Source organism: Arvicola amphibius, chromosome 7, assembly GCF_903992535.2.
Source record: "Arvicola amphibius chromosome 7, mArvAmp1.2, whole genome shotgun sequence".
Classification (NCBI taxonomy): domain Eukaryota; kingdom Metazoa; phylum Chordata; class Mammalia; order Rodentia; family Cricetidae; genus Arvicola; species Arvicola amphibius.
The window spans coordinates 39579776-39607272 of record NC_052053.1 but is presented as its reverse complement, the minus strand read 5'-3'; the positions used below and the strand labels follow the sequence as shown (position 1 = coordinate 39607272).

Sequence of the window (27497 nt, the reverse complement as noted above, 5' to 3'; positions counted from 1 at the left end):
TCTTTTATAAAAATCGCATAAAGGTCATATAAATTCACAATCTCTAGTTTAATCAATTCTCAAATGTTACTTTCAAGTTATCTAGTAAGTACAAAAAATTTGATAGGAAAGTTAATATCAAATGGATCCTCTCTGAGTGGTTCAACATGAGTTACAAGCTTCTCTTCAATGGTATTTACTTCTATCTCCAAGAATAACATGTAGTGATGATCATTCTCATAAGAGTCTATAGACAGTTTACAGCCACAAATATTAGTGTAAGTGGAAGAGACTCAACAAAAACATTATGTAACCAGCTCTGATGAGGAACAGAGGTCATGCAGAACACAATCCAGTACAGTGAAAACTTCTTATAGTATATGAAGGGTCATCCTAATAAAGTCTCTCTTCAGTGAGGGAGACTAGCCATCTCTTATAACCAAATAATTGGGATTGGGTTACATCCCACGGAATTGTTGGCTAAAAGGGTCCATGGAAATGCAAAACAACCCATTTGTTGCCAAGACAATAGATTGTCCTCCAAATAAATGGCAACAAGGCCCCATTGTTGAAGACAACTCCTACACAACTCACTGAGCAGGGAGATGCTGACTTTGTGCCTCCATAGAACCTTTATCCCTATTTCCTAGTGTCTTTGGAATGGTATTCTGAAAGATACCAAAAGAGAAACATAAACACCAGTCTAGCTATAAAGCCTTTGGCCTACAATATGTCCCGCTTACAAAGAATGCTAGGACAATAATGGCACACAAACTTGAGCAAATAACAAACCAATGTTGAATTTGACCTAAGGCCTACTCCATGAGATACAGTCCAAACCTGGTACTGATTGGGTGACAAAGAATGAGAGACTAGATAGGCCAGGATCAACCTATGTTCAAACAAAATGTGACTGATTCAAAAACGAACAAATAACAAAATATAACAAAAATTAAAATGTACTGATGAAAATGACACCTGATGATAGTCTTCTCCACTCATGGGAAAAATACATCGACCCATATCCAGACAGTATGAACAGAGTGAGACCTTGGAACACACAGTTCTCAGGGGAAGGTCTCCATCCAATCCCTCCCCAAGCTCAGGAAAGCCTGCGGAGGAGAAGTCAGAATGGCTTAGGAGCCAGAGGAGAAGGAAGACACCAGGAGACCAAGGTCCTCTAAATCAAGTGAGCAAAGCCCACAGGAATGAAACTCACAGAGTCTGAAGCAGCAGGGATAGGGCCAACACTGGTCTGTACCAGGTCCCCTGTGAATACGTAATTGCTTTTAGTTTAGTGTTTTTATGGGAATCCTGATTGTGCAACCAAATGGTACGTTTATTCTTGTAACTTTTCATACTGTTAGTTTGTGTTATCCAACTTTGATGTGATGGTTTTATTTTATCTAATTATATCTTATTTTGTTTAAAACAAAAAAACTACCAACAAACCAAATAAAGAAAACAAACAAAAAACCCTCCATGTGTACAAACTAAACTAAAACTCTTTTGTGAGTAAGAACTGTTGAGCTTTTGCAAACATGTGACTTGTGTGATCAATGTATTTATTTTGATTTTATGTACTTATTAAAGTAATATCAGTCCTGTTTTTAATTACCTGAATTAAAAGGAGTAGACTTTCAAATGATTCAGCTTGTTAGGTCTAGTTTATGCCGTTCATAAAGATAACACAAAACACATTTACAGTAAATTCTATAGTGAGAGCAAATAAAAAATAAATAAAACTTTGTGACATAGCCTGCAATTAAATTTTATCGGATCTTCCTTTACAGAGTAACATAACTCATCTGACAAGTCATAGAGGACTCAGTGGCAGGGATACTTTATAGAACACTCTTAAGTTTCTTACTCTGATTCATTATACTCCTAATCAAAATAGATGACAGCATCCAGTCTTTCATAGCACTTCTTTTAGACTGTTGTTCAAAGTACTTTGGCATGAGGACTGACCTCTCACCTCATGGCAAGAAGTTGTTTTCTGGTACAAACTGAATGTCATGAGTCTTAGCTGCTGAGTTCTGTTCCTATTCACTTAGTTGTAAAGACAAATTTCAAAAGACAACAGAAGTAGAACTTGTACATATCCACTCTGCTGCCTAGAACCCATAATTCAATATACTTGTTTTAGGTAGAAACTCTCAGTCAGAGTAGGAAAAGAAAAGGCTTAGTGCCTATGTCCATTGAAGATATATATTGCTTCTCCACAGAAGATTCAACTCAAACCAATAAAATAGAATTATAATCTCAAAAGAAAAGACACTTAATCAGAAAATGAATTTTAAAAATTCCAATCTACTCACTGTGGCTATTAATGAGAGATTACTTTTAATGAAAAAAACCTACATTGAACATTCCACATACTTGCATCCATTATTCCAACAAGAGGCTCTGGGTATGGAGGTCGGAAGAAAATGTTTGGGTGTTGGTTCTCTCCTAAAACGTGGATTTGGGGGTAGACTTCACATGACCAAACTTGTCCTACAATTTCATGGATTCCTCCTATCTCACTCTATTGAATGTAGAACTAAAATAAATAATGCTTAAACATAAATGTGGCTCTAAGCCTAGCTCCTTTACCCTTTGTGCAATGTCACTGGCCTTTATACACCATGATGGTCTGGATTCATGAGCCATCACTTGCAGATACCCTAAGTACCCATTATTGCTGTTTCCTTCTGTTTCAGTCTCTTCCATGCCTCCCACAACCAACTCTTTTTCCTGCTCCTCTTCTCTCTTTTCATTTTTATGCTTTTGCCATGAATTACACCCTTTGTAGGTAAACAGGGTCATATCCTTAGCTCTACATATAGGTTTTTAAAATATTTTCACTATTGCTTATGTCTTGGCTATATTTTATTTCTGGATAATCTGATACTATCATTGATGTTCACCTTCTTCAGATATTTGCAAAGTGTTGAAGAGTGAGCTTACTTGAACTTCATCTCTATCTTTAAAAAAATAGACAAGCAGAACTTTTGATTAAAATGTTACATTGACTTTATACTTTATTTCGGAACCATGTGTCTTTTGCATACAGATGCTTTATGAATTAAACTAGATGACTACTTACTTGCAAAATATATCTTCATTGTCTTTATTTATAATACAGTGTCCTCCATGGCACCGTATACATTTGTCAATCTCACATTTTGGTCCTTCATAGCGTGTTGGACAGACACATTCAACACTTCCATCATTCCCAATGGTACATGATTCAGAATTCACACAATAATGGTGGCACACATCTAGGAGGAAGGAACAACCAAACATTTAAATATGTTATGGGATATTGTTTTCAGTTTTATAAATGATATAATTTTGCTTAATATGAAAATGGTCACATAGTAGGTAAAATATTTTTTAAATTAGCTTGTATAATATACAAAAGAGACTTCTCTGATAAAGCTTTTATTCCTCTCTATTTCTATGTTAGGATCCAATTAATCAGGGTAAGAAGATAAGTGTTATATTGATACAAGGCTAGCTGATAAGCTCTTTTATTCTGACTTACAATTCTTAAGATTCCTTAACTTTCCTTTCAGTGAGCAGTACAAGTGTGGTTGGACATGAGCAAAAATGCATGAGATTTCCTTAGAAGCCACTCACTGTTGCAGTTCCCACCTCTCTGTATCCCTAGACCAACAGAACATTTGGTGAAAAGATAGAACACCAAAGAAAAGCTGAGCAGGATTGCTGATGCTTTATGGGTGGAAAATGACACAGAAATATCATCTTCCTGGATTCTATTTGCGTGTTAAACAAACCTCCTCCAGACTGAAATGTTCCCATCTAATCTATGCTACTGTTTTTTAAGCATTTTCCTTTTAAAGCATTACAAACAGGTTTCTTCATGATCAAAGAATGCTTCCCTCAAGTATTTTAATACCTCTTGAACATTCATAGTTCAACAAAAAGCATTGAATAAACCATCGATATCACCTTAGAATTGTTATGCTTCAGTCTGACTACAAGGAAAGGCAGGTTTGGGGCGCTATCCTTTATTGCTTAGGCTCTTAGCTGGGGTCGTCATTCTTGTGGATTCCTGGGAATTTCTCTTGAGCCAGGTTTCTCTTTTTGTTTGTTTGGTTTTTTTTTTTTTTTTTTTTTCGAGACAAGGCTTCTCTGTAGCTTTTGTGCCTGTCCTGGAACTAGCTCTTGTAGACCAGGCTGGCTTCAAACTGACAGAGATCCTTCTGCTTTTGCCCCCCCCCCCCCCCCCCCCCCGAGTTCTGGGATTAAAGGTGTATGCCACCGCCCAGGGCTAGAGAGCCAGGTTACTTGCTAACCCCATAATGGCTCCCTCGATCAAGATATCTCTTTCGTTGCTCTCATCTCTGTCCTTTCTCAATCTTGACAATCCTGTTCCCTCAATGAATATCTTAAATATCACCATAGAGTCTTCTTCTAGGCAGAGACCCACATCAGAGCACTGGACTGAGCTGCCAAAGTCCAGTTGAAGAGTGGAAAGAACGAGAATATGCAAAAACATCAAGACCATAATGGGTTCACCCACTGAAACAGTCTATCTGAGCTAATGGGAGTTGGCCACCTCCAGCAGGATTGGCAAGAAACAAGCATAGAACCAAACTAGTCCCTCTGAATGGGGCTGACAGTTGCATGGCTGAGGCAGACTGTGGGGCCACTGGCAGTGGCACCAGGATTTATCCCTACTGCTTGTACTGGCTTTTTGGGATCCTATTCTCTTTGGATGTATATCTTGCTCAGTCAAGATATAGTAGGGAGGGCTGGTGCGGGAGAATTGTTTGTAAACTGTCAATCATGTTTTAAATAAAACGCTGATTGGCCAGGCAGAAAGTATAGGCGGGAAAGCCAGACCAGACATGGAAATTATATAATGAGAACAGGAGAACTCTGGGAAGGAGGAAGTTGATTCCTCCCACTCCTGCCCAGATCACTGAAGCAGCAGGATGTGATCTGCAACCACTGAAAAAGGTACTGAGCCACATGGCTAACATAGATCAAAAAATGGGTTAATTAAGAAGAGTTAGCCAGTGAGAGGTTAGAGCTAATGGGCCAATCAGCTTTATAACTTATAGAGATCTCTGTGTTATTTCTTTGGGGCTTGCTGGCCGTGAGGTACCGGGCGGGACAGAAACCCCAACTAACAGGCCTGACCCCTTCGTGTTACAGAGGGCCTTGGACCTTCCCCAAAGCAATGTGCCTTACCCTCTCTTAGGATTGGATGGGGGAGGGGTGGGAGTGTGTGTGGAGGGAGTGGTGGTAGAAAAGGGAGTGGGCAGTTGGATTGGTATGTACGATGAAAATAGATACCTTGTTTTCTTTCTTTAAAAGATAAAAGATAAAATTTTTTTTAAAAAAGGTAAAAATAGAAAAAAGAATCATTATGCTTCAGTAACTTGAAAATCACACAACTCTATATGGATTCAATTTAAAATGTTTAATTATTCTACAAAATGTAAATAATTAATTAAATCTACCACAGGGATTGTATTTGGAGGCAGAAATTTATTTTTAGTTATTTAGCTGTTAAATAATGTTAAATGATATTAGTTAAGATAAAAATATAATTCATAAACCTTAACCTGCTACATGACAACAATGGTAAATAATGACTAAAATATTCTTTTATTTTTTGTGTATGCATATTTGTATATCCCTTTGTTAAATTAGACAGAATGTGAAATTATTGACAGACTTATTTTATATTAATGAAAACTGGATTTAAGTGTACTTGCTATTGTTGTTGTTTTATACTAAGGAGACTCTTTGGATTCATTATTTAATCCCATAAGCATAGTTTTGGACTCAATATAAAAAGAGAAGTATTTTCAAAATGTTAGAACTTGGAATTCTGAACACTAAATGGGAACTGGTATCTATACACTGTGGTGTTATCTGTGACCTATTCAGGGCATACAGCATGCTATGCTACCTTGCTCTACTTGTCATATGTATTTCATACATTGCACATGATTGGTTTCATAGTATAAAACTGAATCCACAGAAGGTCAGAAAAGTATTTGTTCATGATCAATTGGTACAATAAATTGGTATTAGCCTAACAGTTTAGAAAAAAATCCAATTTGCATTTTACTAAGTCAATCACTTTCTAACTCTAATAAGGCATACTTGTGGACCTTTCCTGGAGAGAAAGCATACTTTATTTTTCACGTTCTCAGGCCTTGAAAGCCAAGATATGAGAGTGTTTAAAAGCAGAGCTGCTCTCTGCACTGTAGTTGGAAAGCTGTTTCTCAGGGCTTATCTGCTTAATTTCTGCTGCCTTCCACTTCTCTTGTGGTTTACAGCATCTGAGAACTACATTCTCTGCATCTTGCTTATCATTCCATTAGTAGTATGTGAGATAGATAGATGATAGATAGATAGATAGATAGACAGACAGATAGATAGATAGATAGAGAATGACAGAATGAAAGGAAAGAATGAAGAAAGAATGAAAGAAAGAAAGAAAAAAAGAAAGAAAGAAAGAAAGAAAGAAAGAAAGGAAGGAAGGAAGAAAGAAAGAAAGAAAGAAAGAAAGAAAGAAAGAAAGAAAGGGAAAAAGAGAAAGAAGAAAAGAAGGAAGGAAGGAAGAGATGAAGGAAGGAAGGAACGAAACAACGAAGGAAGGAAGAGGTGGATAGATGAATAGACAGACAGACAGACAGACAGACAGACAGATGATAGACAGACAGACAGACAGACAGACAGACAGACAGACAGACAGATAGATAGAGACAGATAGATTGGTCAATGAAATTAGGTACATGTCATATTTGACAGAAGCCAGAAACACACACTGGAAAGAAAACAGCATCTTCAAAAAACTGAGCTGTTCATAGTGGATATCTGCACATAGAAGACTTCATAACGTTAAAGTTTTCTCAGAATTTATCTTCAGCTACCTGATCCTTGCACTAGTGAAGTGGTTCTCAACCTTCCTAATTCTGTGATCCTTTTAATATCGTCAGTCCCTCATGTTACCGTGAACCCAACCATAAAATTATTTTCATTGCTACAGCATAACTGTAATTTTGCTATGTTATAACTTGTAATGTAAATATCTGATATACAAGGTATCTGATATAAATCCCCTATGAAAGGGTTGTTTGACTCCCAATGTGGTTGTGACCCAGAGGTTCAGAATCAGTGCACTAATGGCTTTCTATTCCTAAGGTCTCATACCTGGAATGCATATGATCCCATGAAATAGTCCACTGTAGAATGGAGAGGCAGGTTGTGTCCCACCACCCGGCTAGCTTTACCCAAAATAATTACACGGAAACTGTATTCATTTAAATACTGCCTGGCCCCTGGCCCATTATCTGTAGCTTCTTATTGGTTGATTCTCATATCTTGCTTTAACCTATATTTAGTAATTTATATAGCACCACCAGGGGTAGCTTACCAGGAGATATCTTAACCTGCATCCATCTCAAAGAGGAGAAGCATGGTGACCACATATGGCGACTGCCTGAAGCGTCTCCCCAACTCTGCTTCCTTTTTCCCACAATTCTGTTATGTCTACTCTGCCTACCTAATTTTCTGTCTCTTAAAGGGCCAAGGCAGTATCTTTATTAATAATGAAAGTAACACATAGACATTCCTCCATCAGTCCACAGCAGGAGGGGCAGTCTTCAGCTATTGTTTTAAGCACCAATAACATGAAAATATCATTGACCACTTCTGGTATTTACTTATTATTTAACTTTGATGTTTTAATTGTTATGCTATGTGTTGTATATTTTTGTATATTTTAAAATACATACCTTTATAGTTATAGTGATATACTTTTGTATTCATTAGAGTTAATTTCAATGAATTTTTTAATTAGTCACTGTTTCTGTTGTATTCATTATTTTGCTAATTAGATAACAATAGAATAAAGGAGGTAATTCTTTTCTATGTCATAAAACACTGAAATTCAAACTATGAGATAAAAATTTGGGAAATTCATTTGAGTATGTCATACTGAATTTAATTTTTTCCATTCTTATATAAAATTCTTTTAATTAGTGTCTTTAATATAAAACTTTGAGCAGCTTCGTACTTATCAATGTATGTTCTAGTATATATTTTATGACTCTTAGTTTATTTTCTGCCATGGTCCACAGGAATCATGCAGTTTGATTTCAGTTGAGAGAGCAGAAGGATGACCCACCAGAATGAATGCATTCTGATGGAGATAAACCCAGATTTGAAAGGTGCTGCCTATATCTTTTGTATATTGACTGTTCTTATAGTAGATCTCTTGTGAAACCATAAGCACTCTCCTTTCGTGAAAGATTCGGCAGAGTAGGGATTATCGGACATAATTCTTTCCCATGTACTGGTATATTGGGTCAACCCCCAACACTCTGTTGGGCCTCCAGTGGGAAATTTTGTCATGTGGCCAGAAATCTCTATTCCCACAGTCATATCCCTGTTCTGTTCCTTGAGATAAATTAGATATCCCTTCTCCCTTCAACTATCTCAGAACGTGAAGTCAGGAAAGGAGTCTTCATATAGATCACATTTGGGACCTGCAAAGATAAAGGGACATCCATGCTCAGAAAATTGCTTTTGCTTTGCATTTAAATATAAACTGGAAATTTCAGAATAGAAGACTAAAGCAACTAATGCCAGAAAGTATGTAGTGGAGAGTTTATTTTGCCCTCAGATCTCAGTCTTGTGTTTGCTGTAAGTATTCTTTGGAACCCTGAAAGAGATACTGAGGCTGGCACTCAGAGGTCCCCAATAACTGTAATTATACCTCAAAGAGTTAAACATAAAGATTATGATGTTAGTTTTGAGAGAATTATTCTATTTTGCCTCTGTTTAAACTATTTGAAGGTTTATGGTACAAAACCTGTTTTCTAAGCTTGTTAGTTGACATTTCACATGAAATGTGTTTGGTTCAAATTTGATTTAAAATATTATTTTATTTTAAAGAAAAATATGAATCATGGGATTTTGCTGAAACAATTTTTTTTGTCAAAAAGGCTTGGGTAAATATTTTTGTTTAATGTGTTCCTTTGCCTCACAGGATTTATGTCCTGTGTTGTTTGCAAATGCCCAATTCCTTTGGCAGATAATTGCTTATGTGTACACATGGTTTACTTAATTCCAAGCCCAGATTTGGTTGGAATCACTGCTTCTACTAATTACCAGCAGAGATTTTGAAATATGGGTTGCTCTGAAGAATGAATGCCCAGTTTTTATCAGTATACATCATTGAGAAGGCTATGTTATTTCTGTGGCAAATTTCATTCACCCTTCATCCAAGTGGGGCTAGCCTATATTTCATTGTCTCATGTAGTTTTTCAAGAATGTTCTTCTTTTTGTTGGAAATGAGCATTGACATCTGTACTGCTGTTAAAATTGCACGAGATTGCGAGAGTGAGCCCTCTCATGGGAATGTGAAGCAGAAGGAGAGTTGGGGAGGTTAGTATCCAAACACCAAGTGAACTTTGCAGGGAAGAAAATGTCTGCATCGAGAAGCCTGGATTTCTCAGAGATACTGTAATCGAAGAGTTGCTATTGCTCTGGCAAATTACCTTCTGCCGTGTTCCTGAGAGCAACTCCAATTAAACCAGTGGATCACATGCAAAAAGAAGATGACAATGTAGTGGCTGGGCTTGTTCAAAAGGCTTGATGGGAGAGGAAGAGGATGAGTTGGAAAGGATTACAGTTCCTTGTATAGGAAACCATAAATGATTTTAAATGGGGAAACAACCAAAAGAGAGTATTCAGATTCAGATCCTTGGAATTATTTGATAATACTGCTAAAATTACAAGTGTAAAAATATGGAACAGAGATAAAGATTTTCTGGAAGGGCTAGAGAAACAACTTGATGGGTAGAATGTTTTCTTTGATGTGTAGTACCCAGGTGAAAAGGAGACATTTCATACTTATAAACAGCACTGGAGAAGAGATGTCAGGCAGACCTCCAGGACTAAATATCAATCCAGACTGGCCTATGAGTCTCAGGGCAGTGGTGACACAAAACAGCAACCAAACATGGATGGCAACTGGGGAACAAAAAGTGGTTGGCTCTTGAAGTTTACATCTAGCCTCTGTGCATGTGCACTCACACATGCCCACACAAACACATACATACGAATATACATACACACATGCACACACAGACACAATAGATAACTCACAATTATGCTATCAGAATTAGGTAATTCCATAAAATATTAGTAAACTAAAGATTGTCATGCAAATTTAATTCTGATTGTATATTGATTTTTAATGTATTATTTGAATGGTAGTATTGGAGTATTTGCCTCACTTTAATATGAAAGAGGTATTCTCTTTGAATGTCCACTTATAGAAAGCTCTTTTGAAAGTCTGGTTATGAAAATATGTCATTGTCAAGACATTTATCATAACCCTTGTAATTTTGGTTGATTAAGACATGTTTCATGTAGTACAAACTGGTCTTGAATTGGCTATACACCTAAGGATAGCCTTAAGTTGTTGATCCTCTTGTATCTTCTCCCTGAGTGCTTGGATGATGGAAATGTCTTTCATATTCTAGGCAAAACTCTGCCGTCTGTGCTATATACTCAACCTCCTATGTGTTTTTATTATATACTAATTAAATAATTTTTTTTAATAATTAAAGTATGTGTCTTAACTCGCATACAACTTACTCTGTTTTGGAAGTAGTTGCCTGTTGTTTCCTTAAATTACTTTATGTAAATACATACTGAAATATTTCCTTCTTATTTTTATGTTCTTAATAAGTAAACAACATTATACTAAAATATTCCCATGATTTTAGTCTTTCTATTAATCTCAATCATATTTAACTCTATTTTTGTAACCCTGAGAATCTTTTAAGTGATCTAATATAAAAGTACTAAGACTACAGTTCCATTAGCTGACCCTTCCGTCATCGTTCTTTATTAGGAGTAACTAAAAATCATATAAATATTTATAACCTTTAATTTGAATCTTAGTCTTTACCTTTTCGTTTTTTGTTTTTGTTTTTGTATTTCAAGACAGGGTTTCTCTGTAGCTTTGGAACCTGTCCTGGAACTAGCTCTTGTAGGCCAGGCTGGCCTCAATATCACAGAGATCTGCCTGCCTCTGGCTCCCGAGTGCTGGGATTAAAGGCATGCACAAATACCTCCTGGCTACAATATTTTTTCTTTCAAGATAAAAAATTAGAGCATACTGTCTGTGGGATGTGGATTTCTTTTTGTCCATAGATTTGTTCTGATATTTAACTTGTAGAATAAATTTCCCACAAAGAACATATTTAATTTTAAGGAGTTTGCAAAACTCTCTTCTGAAGTGACCATGCCAGTTTAATTTATTCTTTCGCAAATGGCACACACAAGAACACTCAGGGCAATGGTTCTCAAGATGTGGTTCATGAACCCTGTGCAGTAGAAATGGCGTGGAGAGGGAGGTTGAAGGACTCCTTCACAGGTGTTGCACATCAAATATTTACATTATTTTTCATAGTGGTAACAAACTTAGAGCAGCAGTGAAAATAATTTAATGTTTGGGGACCATTACAATATGGGGAACTGGATTAAAAGGCAGTTGTGTTAGGATGTTAAGAACTACTGACCTGATGTTATACAGTACTTAATTTTGTGGATCTTACTGTGAAAAGTGGCAGGCAGCAATGCTGAGGGGAGAGAGAGCACCTCTTTAAGAAAGACGTGAATCTTAAAGAACTTGCGTGGAAATTTTTCCTAGAGCTTTGCTCTTCCTTGAAGTGAAATTTTACCAGAACACAGAAAATACCTGCTCCCAGCAGGCTGGACACAGGAATATTAGCTTTGTTGGTGTTCTACAAGTATCCACACGTGCTCCAAGCACCAGCTTTGTGCATGCTCACGAACACTGAGGGAACCACCTGTGTACAAACTCACAGATGTTTCAAGGGACCTGATCTTTTTCTACTCATAAAAGTTAGAGACACCATCTCTGTGCACACTCATTCAGATTCCAGCCACTGATGCTCTATCAGAGCTGATCCAACAGGACAACCCCCCAAGGCTAGATGTCACTTCTAGTGGGGCAGTCAAGAATATGAATACTGACAATACAATTGAAAAACAGAAGTACCAAGTTCCCAGGACAATGGAAAGCTAGAAAGACAAGGTACCGAATTAGACAGCCAACCAACAGCATAGATAAACCCCAAGTAAAGAAGAAAGGGCATAGACAGCTGGAGCAAGGATTGCCATGGAAGCAATGGCTATGTTTGAAAGTTAGAAAGAGGACTCCAAGGACATGTTTGCTAATGCAGACTGAATCCAGAGCATGAGTAAATGAAGGTGTTGCTTTCTTCTCATCAAGAGAAAAAGGACCTCGAGGAGTGCACCCACCCACTGAGACGGTGGGGCTGGTCTAATGGGAGCTCACCAAGGCCAGCTCTACTGAAAACGTATGGGATCAAACCGGGCTCTCTGATTGTGGAGAACAACGAGGGCTGACTGAGAAGCCGAGGACAATGGCACTGGGTTTTGATTCTACTGCATGTACTGGCTTTGGGGGGAGCCTAGTCTGTTTAGATGCACACCTTCCTGGACCCGGATGGAGGGGGGAGGACCTTGGACTTCCCACAGGGCAGAGAACCCTGACTGCTCCTTGGACTAGAGAGGGAGGGGGAGGGAATTGAAGGGAGCGGGAGGGAAATGGGAGGTGGGGATGAGGCGGAAAATTTTAATAATAATAATAATAATAATAATAATAATAAAAGAGAGGAAAAGGATTTCAAGACACCCGGTAGACTGTGCTCAAGAACTTATACCACTGCAACCCTGACTGCTGTGAAGAACCTCAAAACGTGACAAACATGGAAGTTCTTCGTGACTGTAGCGCCGTTCCACTTCCTGGTCAATGGTGTTCCAGTTATGGTCTCAGTTTCCATTCGTCTTTGTAATAATAGGTGACAGCTAAAAATATTCTTTTACTTTTTTCTGGTTGTTTTAGGTCTCTCTCTATTTAGATTTACTTTCAGCTTAATAACTCAAATTTGAAAACCCTATATTTTATCAAAGTAGAAGTTTGGAAGACCGGGTTACTGTATGCCACTGTGTGGACAGAGCATCAGATGGCGGGATACTGTATAAAATGAAGCCTGATTTGGGAGTCATACAATTTTCAGATCTTACACTCTCTAATAAAGAATATAAGGAAAAAAAATCCCTGAATCTAAGTTTGGAGACTTGGGAAATATACTGATAATATTCATCTCAAAGGTACTATGGGCACTGACAGAAGTTTCATGTCTCGTAATGCCTTGGCATGTAAGGGTGTGATTACTGCACCAAACACTCTGCAAATGTCACTTCCCCACAGTCCTCCACAGGATTTCACCTCCTTTCTTCCTCATATGCTGCCCTTCTTGTTCCCTTTCATCTGACGACGTTCTCTTCAGGCCCCCTCAGATATCGCTTGTGGGAAGAAAGCTTTACAATGGATCTTGGGCTCTTTCTGTGAGCAGTGTTAGCGCGGCCCCTTGTTTCATGAACCTCTTCCATGGCATCTTATTTCCTTTCCTGAACACCACAACAGATTCTTACCTGGTGGTAGGAAAAAGCTGACACAACTTTTTACACAGTCTAACATTAGGGGGTCACCACGTGAACTTATCCGCTGACTACAGTCCAGTACTTCATTGAAGAACAGTGCTAAACATAATCTGATTACAGCAACACAACAGAGTCATGTCCACAACTCAGATATTGTTCAAAAATTACTTTAAAACTATCCTTCTAACATCAAAAAAATATTATATCTTTGCCTTATTTTTAGGTCTTTCAGTGCTGTTTCAATCTAAACTGCTTTTGCTTGGAAATCTTAGCCTTTGAAAGTTGAGTGGTTGTTTCAGCCTCAGAGACACAGCAATTCGTGTCTGCCCTGATAATGTGTCGGAAGGAGCCACGCACATGCTCTTCGAATGTCATCGAGAGTAGCTGGCTTAATGGACTGCTCTGCCCTAGTGCTACTGTCCTTTAATTAACAATAACCTCAGACAGTGTTGACTTCACAAACAACAGCTCGATTCACATGCACAATGCTATGCTTATTTGCTTGGATGGATAGTGGGAATCCTGGCTCTAGACATATATGAAAATCCAGCTCTATCTATTCTTAAGCAAATAACTTAAAGAGCGTCACATTTTAGCTTTCTTACTTTATATTTTCCCAAATTTATTACTGCTACAATTAATTTGCATTCCGTCCTCTGAAATGTACCTTGCTGCTGAAGGTGTGAGACGTTTTAACGCAGCACAACTAAGAAGTGATGTTTTACCTCCCACTAATAGCCTATAATTAGGTTCCATAATGAGCCATTGTGTCATTCCTTTATTTACTGGCGGGAGTGTTGGATATGCCAGATACACTTTTGACAAAACAGTATTTTTTTGCTGAACTTTGCTGACTCACACTGATGGGTTCCGAATCTATTACACTTCCTTGGAGGCTGAATTTGTCATTTTAATGGCAAAGCCTGAGAACAGCATCAATGTTCTCAGGGATGTTAGCTGACATCTTGATCAACAACTCCTGGGGTCTAATTCTGCCTGCTTCAGGACCCTGGGCAACTTATTTAACCTCTGTCTGAGGATTAATTGGTTAATTTAAATAAGTGTTTTGCAGTAAAAGGCGGGAAGCACTCTGACTGCTAATAGTAAGGATAAAATCATAGCACAGCCTGGTAAAGCAGCGGGCTGCCACACACTGTGATTCTATTAAGTTGTCAATTAAGATGCAAGCTAACTGAATTTATTCTTTGGAAGAATGCAAAATTCTGTAATGATGGCTATATAGCATTTTTAAGGCAGTTCAAAAAGAATCAAGAATTCTGATTATTTGATTTAAAACAAAAAATTCTTATAGAGTATAATGCATCAATTGGTATAAGGTAATGAATAAAGAAGAGATCTTAAAAACTGAACTCAAATGGAGTGTGGTGGGACATGCCTATAGTCTGAGCATTCTGAAAATAGCATGGAGGATTAAAATTCTATAATACCTTCAAGGTCAGTTGTGATTAAATATATGAGTTTGGGTCAGTTTGGAATATACAAGATACTTTAAAACAAAATATCAAGAACACCATACAGACATACATAACAACTATGGATTAACCACATATAGAACAGACATTTTTCATGTAATATGTTGATTGTCTAATTAACTTTTTCAGTCCACTTTCATTTACTAAATTACTATTTAAAATTACTATTTGTTTGTTTATCAGCTGTTGCTGCAAGGCTGAATTTCAAAAAAAGCTTCACATCTGAAAAAGATACAATAAACAAAATAACAGAGTGAACAAAGAAAGGAGACATAAAAACAGAGTTGAAAGAGGCAGATGTCAGTTCAAACTAAAGAAGAAGTGAATGACTTGAAAAGCTCACTAGCAAGCTCTGGATATAGGCTCAATGCCAGAGAAGTTGCGTTTAGAGGGAGGATAGTCATGGCTGTGGCCCTACGAGAGTAAAGAGCGAGTTATAAACTCGGCACCTTGTGAGAGACAGCAGTTGGAATTTCCCTTCATTTCCTAGAAGTCATTAAAAATTTTAAGAATTGTTGAGCAAAACAGACAAAAAGAAATTAGTGCTTTCAGAGGAAGCAGTTACATTGGCATCCACTGCTGTGCTTGATGGGAGGGGGATGGGGTAGTGAGGATATAGATGAGATTACATGAGCGTAATTGGATTGTACTTTTGTGTGATTGCTGTCCTGGGACATCCAATAGTTAAATGACAGTAGGCCTACTGTAGTGACATCTATATAGGAGAAGAAAGGAACTTTTAGGAAGGAAATGGAGAGCAATTGTTAACCGCTTCCTTACTGCTGCACATACAGTCCCACTGTAATACATGAGGATGGATAATTACATGAAGTAAAGTAGCTTAGGCAGCTTGGTTCTGTGCCTCCTTCTTTGGCCAGAGTGAGGTATACTTTGGTAAACATTAAGTAAATCTAAGGGTTGAGTCCTGAAAGCTGATTGTCTGGTTCTGATCAGGCCTCTAACTTAAAACAGATACATGAGTGCCACTCAAAAGACCCTGTGGACTGCATTAGTGCTGTATTCTTGAAATCATTATTAAAAAAATAATAATACCTAGTACACTTTCGTCCTGTGGGATGATCTGTTTGCACACAGTGAATGTGTATTATCCCCATTAGTTAATAATAAAGCTCTTTTGGCCTATAGCAAGGCAGAATAAAGCCAGGCTGAAAAGCCAAATGGAGATACAGGGAAGAACAAAGGGGAGAGTCAGAGATGTCAGTGAATTACCAGGGAAGCAAGATGTGCCAGAGAACAGGAAAAGTCACAAAACCACGTGACAAAATGTAGATTAGCAGAAATGAGTTTATTGATTATAAGAGCTAGTTAGTGTTAAGCCTGAGTTATTCGCCAAACATTCTGTAATTAATATATACATTTGTGTGATTATTTGGAACCCAGAAGCTGTAGGACAAAAGCAATGCTCTGCCTCTGTTTACACTGTAGAACAAAGAGAATCATATACAAATGTGACTGTTATTTGGTAATATACACCAGTGGCAAAGAAGAGAAGTAAGAATATTGTTTAGTAATACAACAGAAAACCTGGTCCTAGCAGCTTGAATGGTTGAGTGAGAATAGAGTCAATGAGCAGGGCCCACATTCTGGGTGTGCTTTAAAGGTAAAGACAGGATATGAAAGTCTCTGAGGCGCCAACAAAGATTTCAAGGTTTTGGGCTGAGTAATGAATGTTTCTTGCTAAAGACAAAGGAAAGATGTGAGAATTAAAGATGAGGAATGTCAGGTTACCTGAGAGATAAGATTAGTTGTCCCAAAAAATTGAAAACAAGACCTGAAACTTAGAGTAAGGATTCATCCAGATATATAGATTTAGAGTCATCATTTATGTCTGTGAAAGCCCTTCAGATTGCTGGATGGTGGTGGTGCACGCCTTTAATTCTAGCACTTGGGAGGCAGAGGCAGGTGGATCTCTGCGTTTGAGGCCAGCCTGATCTACAACAGCCAGTTCTAGGATGGGTTCCAAAGCTACAGAGAAACCCTTTCTCGAAAAACCAAAAAAGAAAAGAAAACCCTGCAGAGAATTTATGTAAAGTCATCTAGATATTTGTTGGCAAATTTATTTGTACATACGAAACATGAAACAATCAAAAATATTTAAATACTATGTATTCAGCAAAACCAAAAAAGGAAAGAAAACCCTGCAGAGAAGTTATGTAAAGTCATCTAGATATTTGTTGGCTAATTTATTTGTACATATGAAACATGAAGCAATCAAAAAATTTAAATACTATGTATTCAGAATAAAAAAATGGTGTTTTAAAAACATTATTTTGAGAAGTCACTGGGTTTATTGTGAATTGTGAGAAGTTGAATAAGAATCATTAATATTTGGAAATAGAGGAAGTGGAGATGAGTGTAGTACTTTCAGTCAGAACAGTGTTTGCACTGGAGTTAAACATTTTACCTTCAACAAGCAAGAAAGCCATAGTTAATTGGAGTGGTCTTCATAAGCAAAGATGCAACAAAATATAAATGGGAAGAGACAAAAATACTGCCTATTAAGATGAGGGAAGAATGTGTCTTTAGAAAAAGAGGTCAATAAATTCGTGAAAGCTATTGTAAAAGGAATTGAGACTTGACCACTGGGCATAGCAAAATCATCAACTTGAGTCTCCTAAGAGCTGTTTCCACGGTTCAAGACAGAAACTTGGCAGAAGTGAAGTCAATGGAGAAACAGAGACAGAGGAATATGACAAGAAAGATATTTTGAAAGAATGCTGCTACCAGATAAAAGAGAAGATGAACACAGGGAAATAAAGTTGTGACTAATAGATGCTGGCAAGGGAAGTTTGGGGTTTTGTCTTTTTTCAGAGAGACTTGGCTAGAGAGAGAAATGTCTAGGAAGCTGGAGACAGGAATTCTGGTTCTGTCCAGGCAGCTGATGTTGAGACAAGCAGGACCACCTCTGGATTTTCTCTATCTGCAGCCCTTTGTGCCACCCTAGAGAGGTGGGGGTTGGGAAAAGATGATGATCCTTACAGGTTGCCAGGAGAAGACAGAAGTAGGGAGTTCAGAGTATGCAAATATGGGAATGGTGATAATAATGGGCCTTTGAACATAACCTGGGAAAGAAAACAAAAATACGAAAATATTTCTTAGAATAGGAGAGAGAAAATGTAAAACTTATTGGAGTTTAAGTAACAGGAGTATGAACAGAAAAAAAAAAAAAAAGGTTTGTGGCTAAAATGATGAGAGCAGAGCAGAGAGCCCAGGTGTGAACCAAGGTAGTACTTAATGCAAACATTGAAACATGCTGCTGGCCAGCTGAGGGGGGACACTGAACTTACAGTACTGGCATCTGTCTCCAGTGTAGTCTGCATGGCAGTGGCAGTAAGGCTGGTTCCCTGCAGTCACCACACAGCTCCCGCCATTGTGACAAGAATCTTCACAGACTGGCTTGCCACAGCTGGGCCCTGTAAAGCCCAGGGCGCAGATACAGGTGGGCCTTCCTATTGGAACAAAACAGACAAAAACATGCTGTCAGTCAGTAGATAGAAAGTAGGACACCAAGTTCACGGGAAAGGTCTGTGTACAATTTGTACTGTGACTTTATTATACCAAGAACCTTTCAATCTCAGTCAGCCTGCACATCCAAGGAAGCATAAACTTAACATATCTGATATTCAGTGGGGTCAGATCATGGATTGTTTATGAATACCTGTACTGTACACTGTTCATTTTTTTCTCATGTGTTTCATTAATTTTCAATTATTTTTTCTCAACTCATGTAGTGTGTCAGAGATGTTATTTGTGTTATAAAATTCAAATAATCATAATTTGTTGCTACGTGCCACCAGTGCTGACTGTGCAAAAAGGATCAGCAGACACATGCTTCAGGAAGATGTTTTAATGAGTTTAAAAAAGAAATATGGATAATGGTTACCTCTACTAATAAAGTATTTTATTTAACTCAAATATACACACTAATGTTTAGTACTAAACATTATGCATCCACTGGGACATATGTATCCACTGGGTTATAATTTGTCTAAACTTGATATTTTTACTTGTTAAACAAATTACTGGTAGCCTACTAAATAATGAATGATTTAGCAGTTTAATGTGAGTATCACATAGCAGAACATTCCCTGGATCATCCTTGCATATTTTCCCTCATTCTTTTGTTGGAAAATAATTTATCATCATAGCAAACATTCCTGTATGCTTTCCATGTTGCATAAAGAAGTAGTACGTCTCTGCCTTGTCTGTCAGTAAGCATGAACTGCAGTGGCAGACACACAGAGAAGGAAAGCTTCTGTGGAAGACACATGGATATAAACACACAAGTATAAATGGCAACAAGGGGTTCAGTCACAGGGCTCAAGCAGGGCTCACAAACCACTCTTCTGACAGAATAAAGGATGTCTGTACCATCAGAGAATTCATCATTGATAATCTCTGGGCAAAAACAAATCTCTGAGAAGTACATGAAATAAGGCTTATTAAGGCTTTAAATATGATAATGAGCCAATTGTTTTCTATATTGTAATAGATTCTATTCGAAGGGTGACACATAGTTTTCATGGTTTTATTACTTTCGGTATTGTGGAATTTCAAGGAAAATGCATCTAGGAGTTCTCAACAATATGCTCCTGGATCAAGGGCAATATGATGACAAGATCTGTGGATTACAGTATGAATATGGAATTTTACATATTCCACCCCTAGAGAGAAACTACCAGAGGTCAGTGGCTGCAGAAAGAGTAAGAATAAGTTGCTTCCAGAGGCAAACTCTCAAGAAAGTGGCCAATATTTAAAGAAGTATTTGGAAGGAATAAAATATTAAAGAATGAATAAACTTCTACAATGTGTTAAGTAGTTGGAAAGAATGTTCCATCTTTTAAAAAAACACCAAGAAAATACTGGAAATTCTGTGCAGATAAAGAAAGTCATGCTTATTTTTTATAGTGAATAGCACCACTTTAAAATAAAGTATTTATAAATGCTGTCTGGTGGTAGATGAATATCTATCAATGTTACAAAAAAAGGGATGAGGGCTATATATTATTATAGCTGAGCCAGTTAATGATTTTTTTTTGTTTCCAAAAATGATTTACTGAATAATAGCAGAAGGGCTCTTTACAGTGGTAGCAAACTTTTTTTTCTCTATTGACTGTTGATATGAAAAGAAAATATTTCATCTGGCAAATTAGTGTGAAAATAAAGACAGAAAAAGAAAACAAATCGAGGTGTTAAGTGGAGAAACTGATGAGGTTCCAATACGGCAACTACAGAAAACAAACGCATGTCAGAAAATGAATTATTTCATTGTTTTCCATGAGTTCATGCATGGCTTAAAAAGAAATAACTCATGCCAAGAGCAATGCAACTGAGAAACAGCCTAGGAGCAGCAGGGGACAAAGTACAAAAGCTAAAGTGCGTGAGAGCAATAGGGGACATAAGAAATCCAATACAAATACTAAAGATAGTGAATTTTTATTTAATTGTCTTAATTTTTTTTGATCTTCTAGACAGCATTTCCCCAAATATTACAGGCTATAGTCATTTCTCTTGGTTTCCCTTTAGAACTTGAGAGCAAGCCTGTATTGCTGTGGCCCCCATATGTTTGTGATATTTGACAAGGAGAAATCCAGTAAGTACTGACTTTGAAGCTTAATTTATACTGGTTAGTTTTCAAAGTGCAGGAAGGAACTACATATACTATGAGGCCTATGGAATCTTCAGTAGTATTACCCAGCTGTGAATATGGAGAACAATAATAACTAACCTGGCAAAAGATACACATGCTTAAAAAAATGACAATAGTGGCCTGAAGTTATGGGAACAATCGGCCACTTTCTGATTCCATTTAAACCTACTCCACACAAGATGGAAACCAGATTTGGTCCAATAACTGGGCCAAAAACATTAGAGCCTAGGTTATAGGCTTTAGTGGAAAACAGAACCAAGAGCTATTATTTTGTTAAATGTGCAAAGTAATAAGCTGTCCCCTGAGTTTTTATCTTTATTTCTATAGATTAGCTCAACTCTAAACAGAGAAGCCTTTTGTTTTTGCAGTAGTGATTAACAGGGAGACCCATAACTGATCAACATGCAGTGAACAACACACTACGGGGTGTTCAGTTTTAAATGGGACGTTGAAACTACTATCCTCCTCTCAAGACTCAGATGATTATAGAAGACACTCTAAGTATAGGAGAGTATGTGTTTCTGATGAAATAACATTCGTCAGTTATGAAAAGTGTGATTGCACATATGAACCCACAACTGAGACCACATGTATAATGTTTATATTCATATCTAGAAGGTTAAGCTAGTCAAATTCCCAGCATGGATTTCTGCAGCTCTGCCCCATCTGAGAATCCCTTGATATCTGATGACTGCTTCAAACAGGAGTAGTTTCCTTCATGGAGGCAAACTCTCAGAGGCTACCCACACTCATGTAGATGATCCCACACCTAGGAACAGCCCGGCAGCAGTTCAAAGACACAGAGAGCACATGACAATATGTTGTGAAAGAAGAGCGATGGAAGGGAGGAGCAGAGGAATTGAAGGGGAGTGAATTATATCAAACGTATTTTCTGTAGCCATGAATATTAAATAAATATGTTTAAAATAATGAAAGAAGCAAATGACACAGGTTTGAAAGAAGCAGGTGATCCACACATGTGCAGAGTAATCCCTCCATGAAAGTCACTCAGAGAAGGAAAAACATGTTTTCGGAGCTTTCTTATATAACATGGATGTTTTAAAATAAGAGCAGGTGTCCAAGCTGTCTCCAGGTACCAAAAGCCGTACAACACTTAGATTCTAATTCAGTTATTTTCAGAAAAAAATTACCTTTTCTTCCCTTGAAGAAAAGATTTCTTTTTGATAAAAACAAACCTCCATAAGCCATGGAGTGCTATCTGACATGCAACCAAGAGCAATTGCAAGAGCTTGCATCATACTGAGGTTCTCCAGGACTCTCAAACCAACAACTCAAAGCTGTGATTTTTGTTCGATAGAATATGGCTTTTTGGAGAGCACTATTCCCTGTGCAGAGTGAGTCCAATTAAACTAAAGCATTCTAATTCTAAGATTGCACGTTTCTCATGGCTTTCTCAAGTACCCCAATGTTGCTATTTATCTTACCATGCACTCTTTTGTGCTAATGTCATAAACCCTCCTCACTTAATGCTCTCCCTGATTTTCTCATTTCTGCCTTCATAGAATCTATTTTCTAGCATTCTCCTCTCTAGAGTCCTTTTCATTTCAATTTTACAATTCAAACTGTATCTCACTGCTTAATATTCACATTCATTTTGGTCATTTTTAATAAGCACTGTTACTTTTTATCCAGTTTTAAGCTCTACAAACCTAAAAACTAATTTCAGTATTAGTAGTATTTGGATTTTATCTAAATTTATAATTCCTTTTGCTTTATTCCATTAAATCAATTTTGTCCATACCCTGGTTGACTTTCATGTAATGCTACATATCTAACTAACAGACACACCCGTGAAAATATGGAAATAAACAAACAATAAAAATTCTACCTTAAGGAACAAATAGTCTTGAAAATAATACTAAATGCCAATACAGCTGCTAATTCCATAAATATGATATACCCATAGTAGGTAAAGAGTTTCATAAACTATCCTCTGTTTTCATATGAAAGAATAATTGACTAATACTGTGCCTTATCCTAATTTCCATTTATTTCTCAAGGCAAGTTTTATCTTAAACTCATCATTCTATGAACAGATATAGAAATGAACTAGTAGTATACGGTGTATGAGGTCCTTCTATTTATGTGTTGCTTTCATTAGTTGAATAAAGAAACTGCCTTGGCCTAGTTGATAGGACAGAACCTAGGGAGGCAGAGTATACAGAACTGAATGCTGGGAAAAGGAGCAGAGTGGCAGACTCCATGGTTCTCCTGCCTGAGATGGATGCTGGTTAGAATCTTTCCCGGTAAGCCATGACCTCATGGTGATATACAGACTATTAAAAATGGGTTAAATCAAGATGTGAGAGGTAGCCAATAAGAGGCTAGAGATGATGGGCCAGGCAGTGATTTAATTAATACAATTTCTGTGTGGTTATTTTGGGTGTAAGCTAGCCACGCGGCTGGAACGACAAGCAGCCTGCTCCTCCTAATACAAGTATATCCTTTTTGAGTTAATAAATTAAAAATATTTAATTTTGTAGTATTTCACTACATGAATATAGGTCATATATTTCATTAAAGTAATACATATTTTAGATAAAATAAGGAATGAGAAAAATGCATCCTACTTAAAAACTTTAACAACTATCAGTTATTTTCCTTTGATTACTAATATTTCTTCTCTTTAATTATTATTGTTATATAAAACTGTCATATTATATTTAAGTTTGACCCAAACCCTACTTATATACTCTCCACATAGGAACCACCTGAAGGCATTACTATAAATAAATCAACAAAGATAAATGCATGAGTTAACCATTAGAATTTGCTTCAAAAATTTACATTGTTTTCAATCTATAACACCAATATTTTGTAAATATAATATTCATAGGTAAAATATATTTACTTACAACTAGTAAACAGTTTTGCAAAGAAGTCTATTTTATAAATTAGTGACATATCAAGTATATCCTAACATGTTAACTGTATTCTTATATTTGAAAATTATACTGTCATAGATTTTACAATTCCTACAGAACAGTTGTAATTTTAGATGGCCAAGCACATTCAGGGAAATGTTATGCTGTAGTTTATTTAATTTAAAGAACAATTGGTTTTGATTTTTAAGGATATTATTTGTATAGTGAAAAGAAATCCACATATTTTGGAATTAAACATTTCCAATCCTTAAAATGTAGCAGCTTTTCAGTAGCATAGACCAGCACGGAGCAGCATGACATTAGTGCACTCAAGTCTGAACAATTCAGTGTGCAGCAGCGATGACAGGGTACAAGAGAAAGACTGGGAATCTGAGCAGAAGTGGGATTACAAAGGGAGCCCATAAAGTGGAAGAAAGTAGGCACTTCTCAAAATGACTATTACTAGGTTATAATACTTTCTGAACTCCACTCTCAGAAACATCAAAGCAAGTGATGACAAAAATAGAACCCTGTCACTCCACTCAAGACAGAATACAGCATAGCTACAAAGATGGACCTAGTGCTGCCATCTACAAACCTCATGTGAGACTCAATTTAGGAAAACAAAAAAACCTGGAAATTGACACTTTTCTCATCAAAAGGCATAAAAAACTGAAGAACAAATGTCAGAAATAAAGCCTAAGTGTGAAACAGTATTATACATATAAGAAAAAGCAATGAATATAATTCACACTTTTAAGAGGTCAGATGTATATTCAAGAGATCAAACATAAGAATTCATAGTTTAAAAATAAAGAAGGAGCTGAGATGAAATTTATTCATTAGACAAAATTTTCAGTTAAAATATAGTCAAGGACCTCCCAGTTCTAGAGAAAGAATTATATGTTCAAATGGGGAATCATACCCAAATAGACATAAACAGAGAACATCTAGATGTCAACAACACAAAGCAAAGAAATGGTACTAAAAGCTGTAAGACAAAAATGTCATCTACCATACAGAGTGAGAAATATAAAATAAAATAAGAGTGCACCAGCAATCCAAAAGAAAAAAAATATACAATAATATATACCTTGTTTTGAAATCAGATAATTTGCAACCAAATTATGATACCTAGAAAAAATACCTATTGAAATATTATAATTTCAAAAAAAGTACATCAAGTATGACAAGACATACAATGCTGATGAGAAATTACTGATTAGGATGCACAGAAGGATGGCAATATGATGATGGTTAAAATACAGTCCACATAAACAAGGAAAAAAAAGGAGAACAGGATATAAGCCAATTATGTCCAATATAGCAAAAAAATAAAATAAAATCTTAAATTACTTTGAGGAGAAATAAACAACTACAACCAACCAAATAGAACATCAAACTATAGAGTCATAAGCAATAACAAATATTTTTCAATTATAATACTCAATACAAATAGCCCTAACTCATCAATTAAAAGGTAAAAACTAATTTAAAAGTATTATCCAACTATCTATCTATCTGTTTGGTGTGTGTATGTTTCTAACAAGATATACATCTGGGAAATATATCCCAAAATTATCAAAGCCAGAATGAAAGTCAGACTAGCAAACAAAAATGAGCTACAAACAAGCTAATATAGCAATTCTTATACTTTATACTAAAACTAATCAGAAGAAACAAAGCAGAACGTGGAAGGCTAAGAAAAAGAACATTCATCAAGAGGATGCAATTATTGTAAATATTTATGCACTCTGGAACAGTTTCATAAAACAAATACTCAAATAAATAAAATACTGCATAGATTCAAGAACAATAATCATGAGTGTTTTTAACCTGTAATATCATCTGTATATAGGTTCTTCAAATTAAAAATTAATGAAGGAACCTCACAGGTAAGCTAAGACATGGATCAACTATAACTAACATTATCCACAGTACTGAACCCTAATGATAAGAGCATACATTCTTCTCACTGACTCTCAAAATAACCTCTAAAACTGACTATTATAGGCCAGCAAACAAGATTTAATATATGAACAAACATACAAGCAAATTAACAGACAAACAAAACATAAAGGAAATAACTTTTACAGATTTTATCAGATTTCTTGGAACACAAATAAATACTATCTGCAATATAAACTTTAAAATATTTATAACTGCTTAGAGACTGAACAATATGCTTTTGAGCTATGAGTTCCCAGAGAACCTAGACAATAATGAGAAGCCTAAGAGAGATATACATGGATCTAATCTACATGGGTAGTAGAAACAAACAAGATCTCCTGAGTAAATTGAGAGCATGGGAACCATGGGAGAGGGTTGAAGGGGAGGAGATAGGAAGGAAGGGGTGCAGAGAAAAATGTAGAGCTCAATAAAATCAAGAAAAAATGGTTAGTCATTGAAGAAATTAATGACAAATTAAGATGCTACTAGAGTCAAAATGAAGAGCACAAGAGATCAGAGCTTCTGAGACATGGCTTATCCAATTATAAGAAAATGTGAGAGTTGTAAGTTACATTTAAAAAGTCAAAGAGAAATGAAATAAATAACCTAATGGTGCATCTTAAATATCTAGAAAAGCACAAATATGTAAGAAGAATAAGAATACTGATTTTTGTAGACAGAAGCAAATCATAAAAAACACTGGCATAAATTAAAGAAGTAAATATTAAAACATTAATAAATAGAATTAATCAATAATAATTTGGTTCTCTGATAAGGTGAACAAGATTGAACAAGAGAAAAAAAAAGGGTCTAAATTTATCAAACTAGTACCAAAAGGTGAATTTTCTAAACATACTCCAACAAAATACATAAGATTAGAATTGAATATTTTAAAGCATGATGTTATAACAGACTTGATATATTAGTAGAAATGGGAAAATTTATGTGTAAACAATGCATATATATGTATATATATGTGTGTGTAAACAATGTATAAAAATATATAACCAACCTAATCAGACCCATAACAAGCAAGGGAATTAAATTAGTAAATAAAATCTTTCCTATAAAAAAAAGTTCAGAGCCATGGAGCTGGGAACAAACCCTAACAGATAAAGTGCAAGCAAGAGGTCCCAAGGGGTTCTGTGCAAGCAAGAGGACCCATGTTTGGATCTTCTTCAGCCATCACATATAAATGCATGGCATGGCAGTGTGTGCAAATAAAACCAGCACTGAAAAAGTGGAGACAGGTAGATTATGGAGCTTTACTGTCGGATAGTATAGCCAAAAAGATAAGCTGTGATCAGTAAAGAGACCCTGTTTCAAGGAATAAGACAGAGAAAAGTAGATTTGGTTGAGGTCTAATACCTACAGGTAAAAATGATAATTCACACAGAAACACATGAGTACACCATACACACACACACACACACACACACACACACACACACACCACATACATACATACACACACACACACACACACACATACACACACAGATACATTATCTGATCTCCTCAAGTTAAGCTAAATAGTTATGGTGATAAAAGCAATGTAATACTTTCACAGAAACACATATGTTTATCAATAGAAAATAATCAAAACTCCATGGTATATCAATGCAGGCATGAAAAAAATAATTTTATTAAAATACCAACAACTCATGCACTAAATAGGATAACCTATTTAATAAAGTGTGTCTTAAAAACTGGATATCCAGTTTAAACTGGAACAAAGGACACAGGGAGATACCATACAATAAAGGGGGAAGGAAAAAATTAACTCAAATGAAATATGTATTCAAATTCTATATGGAATTATTTTATTTTTAAAGTATGTGTATAGTGTATGTAATTATGTGACCTTGAAGTGAAAATTAAAAGGCACTGATAATGCTAGTTATTTTGATCTTTGTTTAAGCAATATGCTTATTGTCCATTACTATTACTAATTTTGCAAACTAAACTTTGATG

General features: G+C 36.3%; 1 protein-coding gene across 1 annotated transcript in view; it reads right to left on the bottom strand.

The window, feature by feature from the left end:
- The window catches only part of Lrp1b (LDL receptor related protein 1B), a 1542993-nt gene that overhangs the window by 35513 nt on the left and 1479983 nt on the right, over positions 1–27497 (bottom strand). The window contains exons 84-85 of the mRNA XM_042055373.1: positions 18326–18487; positions 3071–3245 (exon numbers count right to left, since the gene is read on the bottom strand). Coding sequence (XP_041911307.1) covers positions 3071–3245; positions 18326–18487 — 337 coding nt within the window. The remainder of the gene's footprint in view (positions 1–3070; positions 3246–18325; positions 18488–27497) is intronic.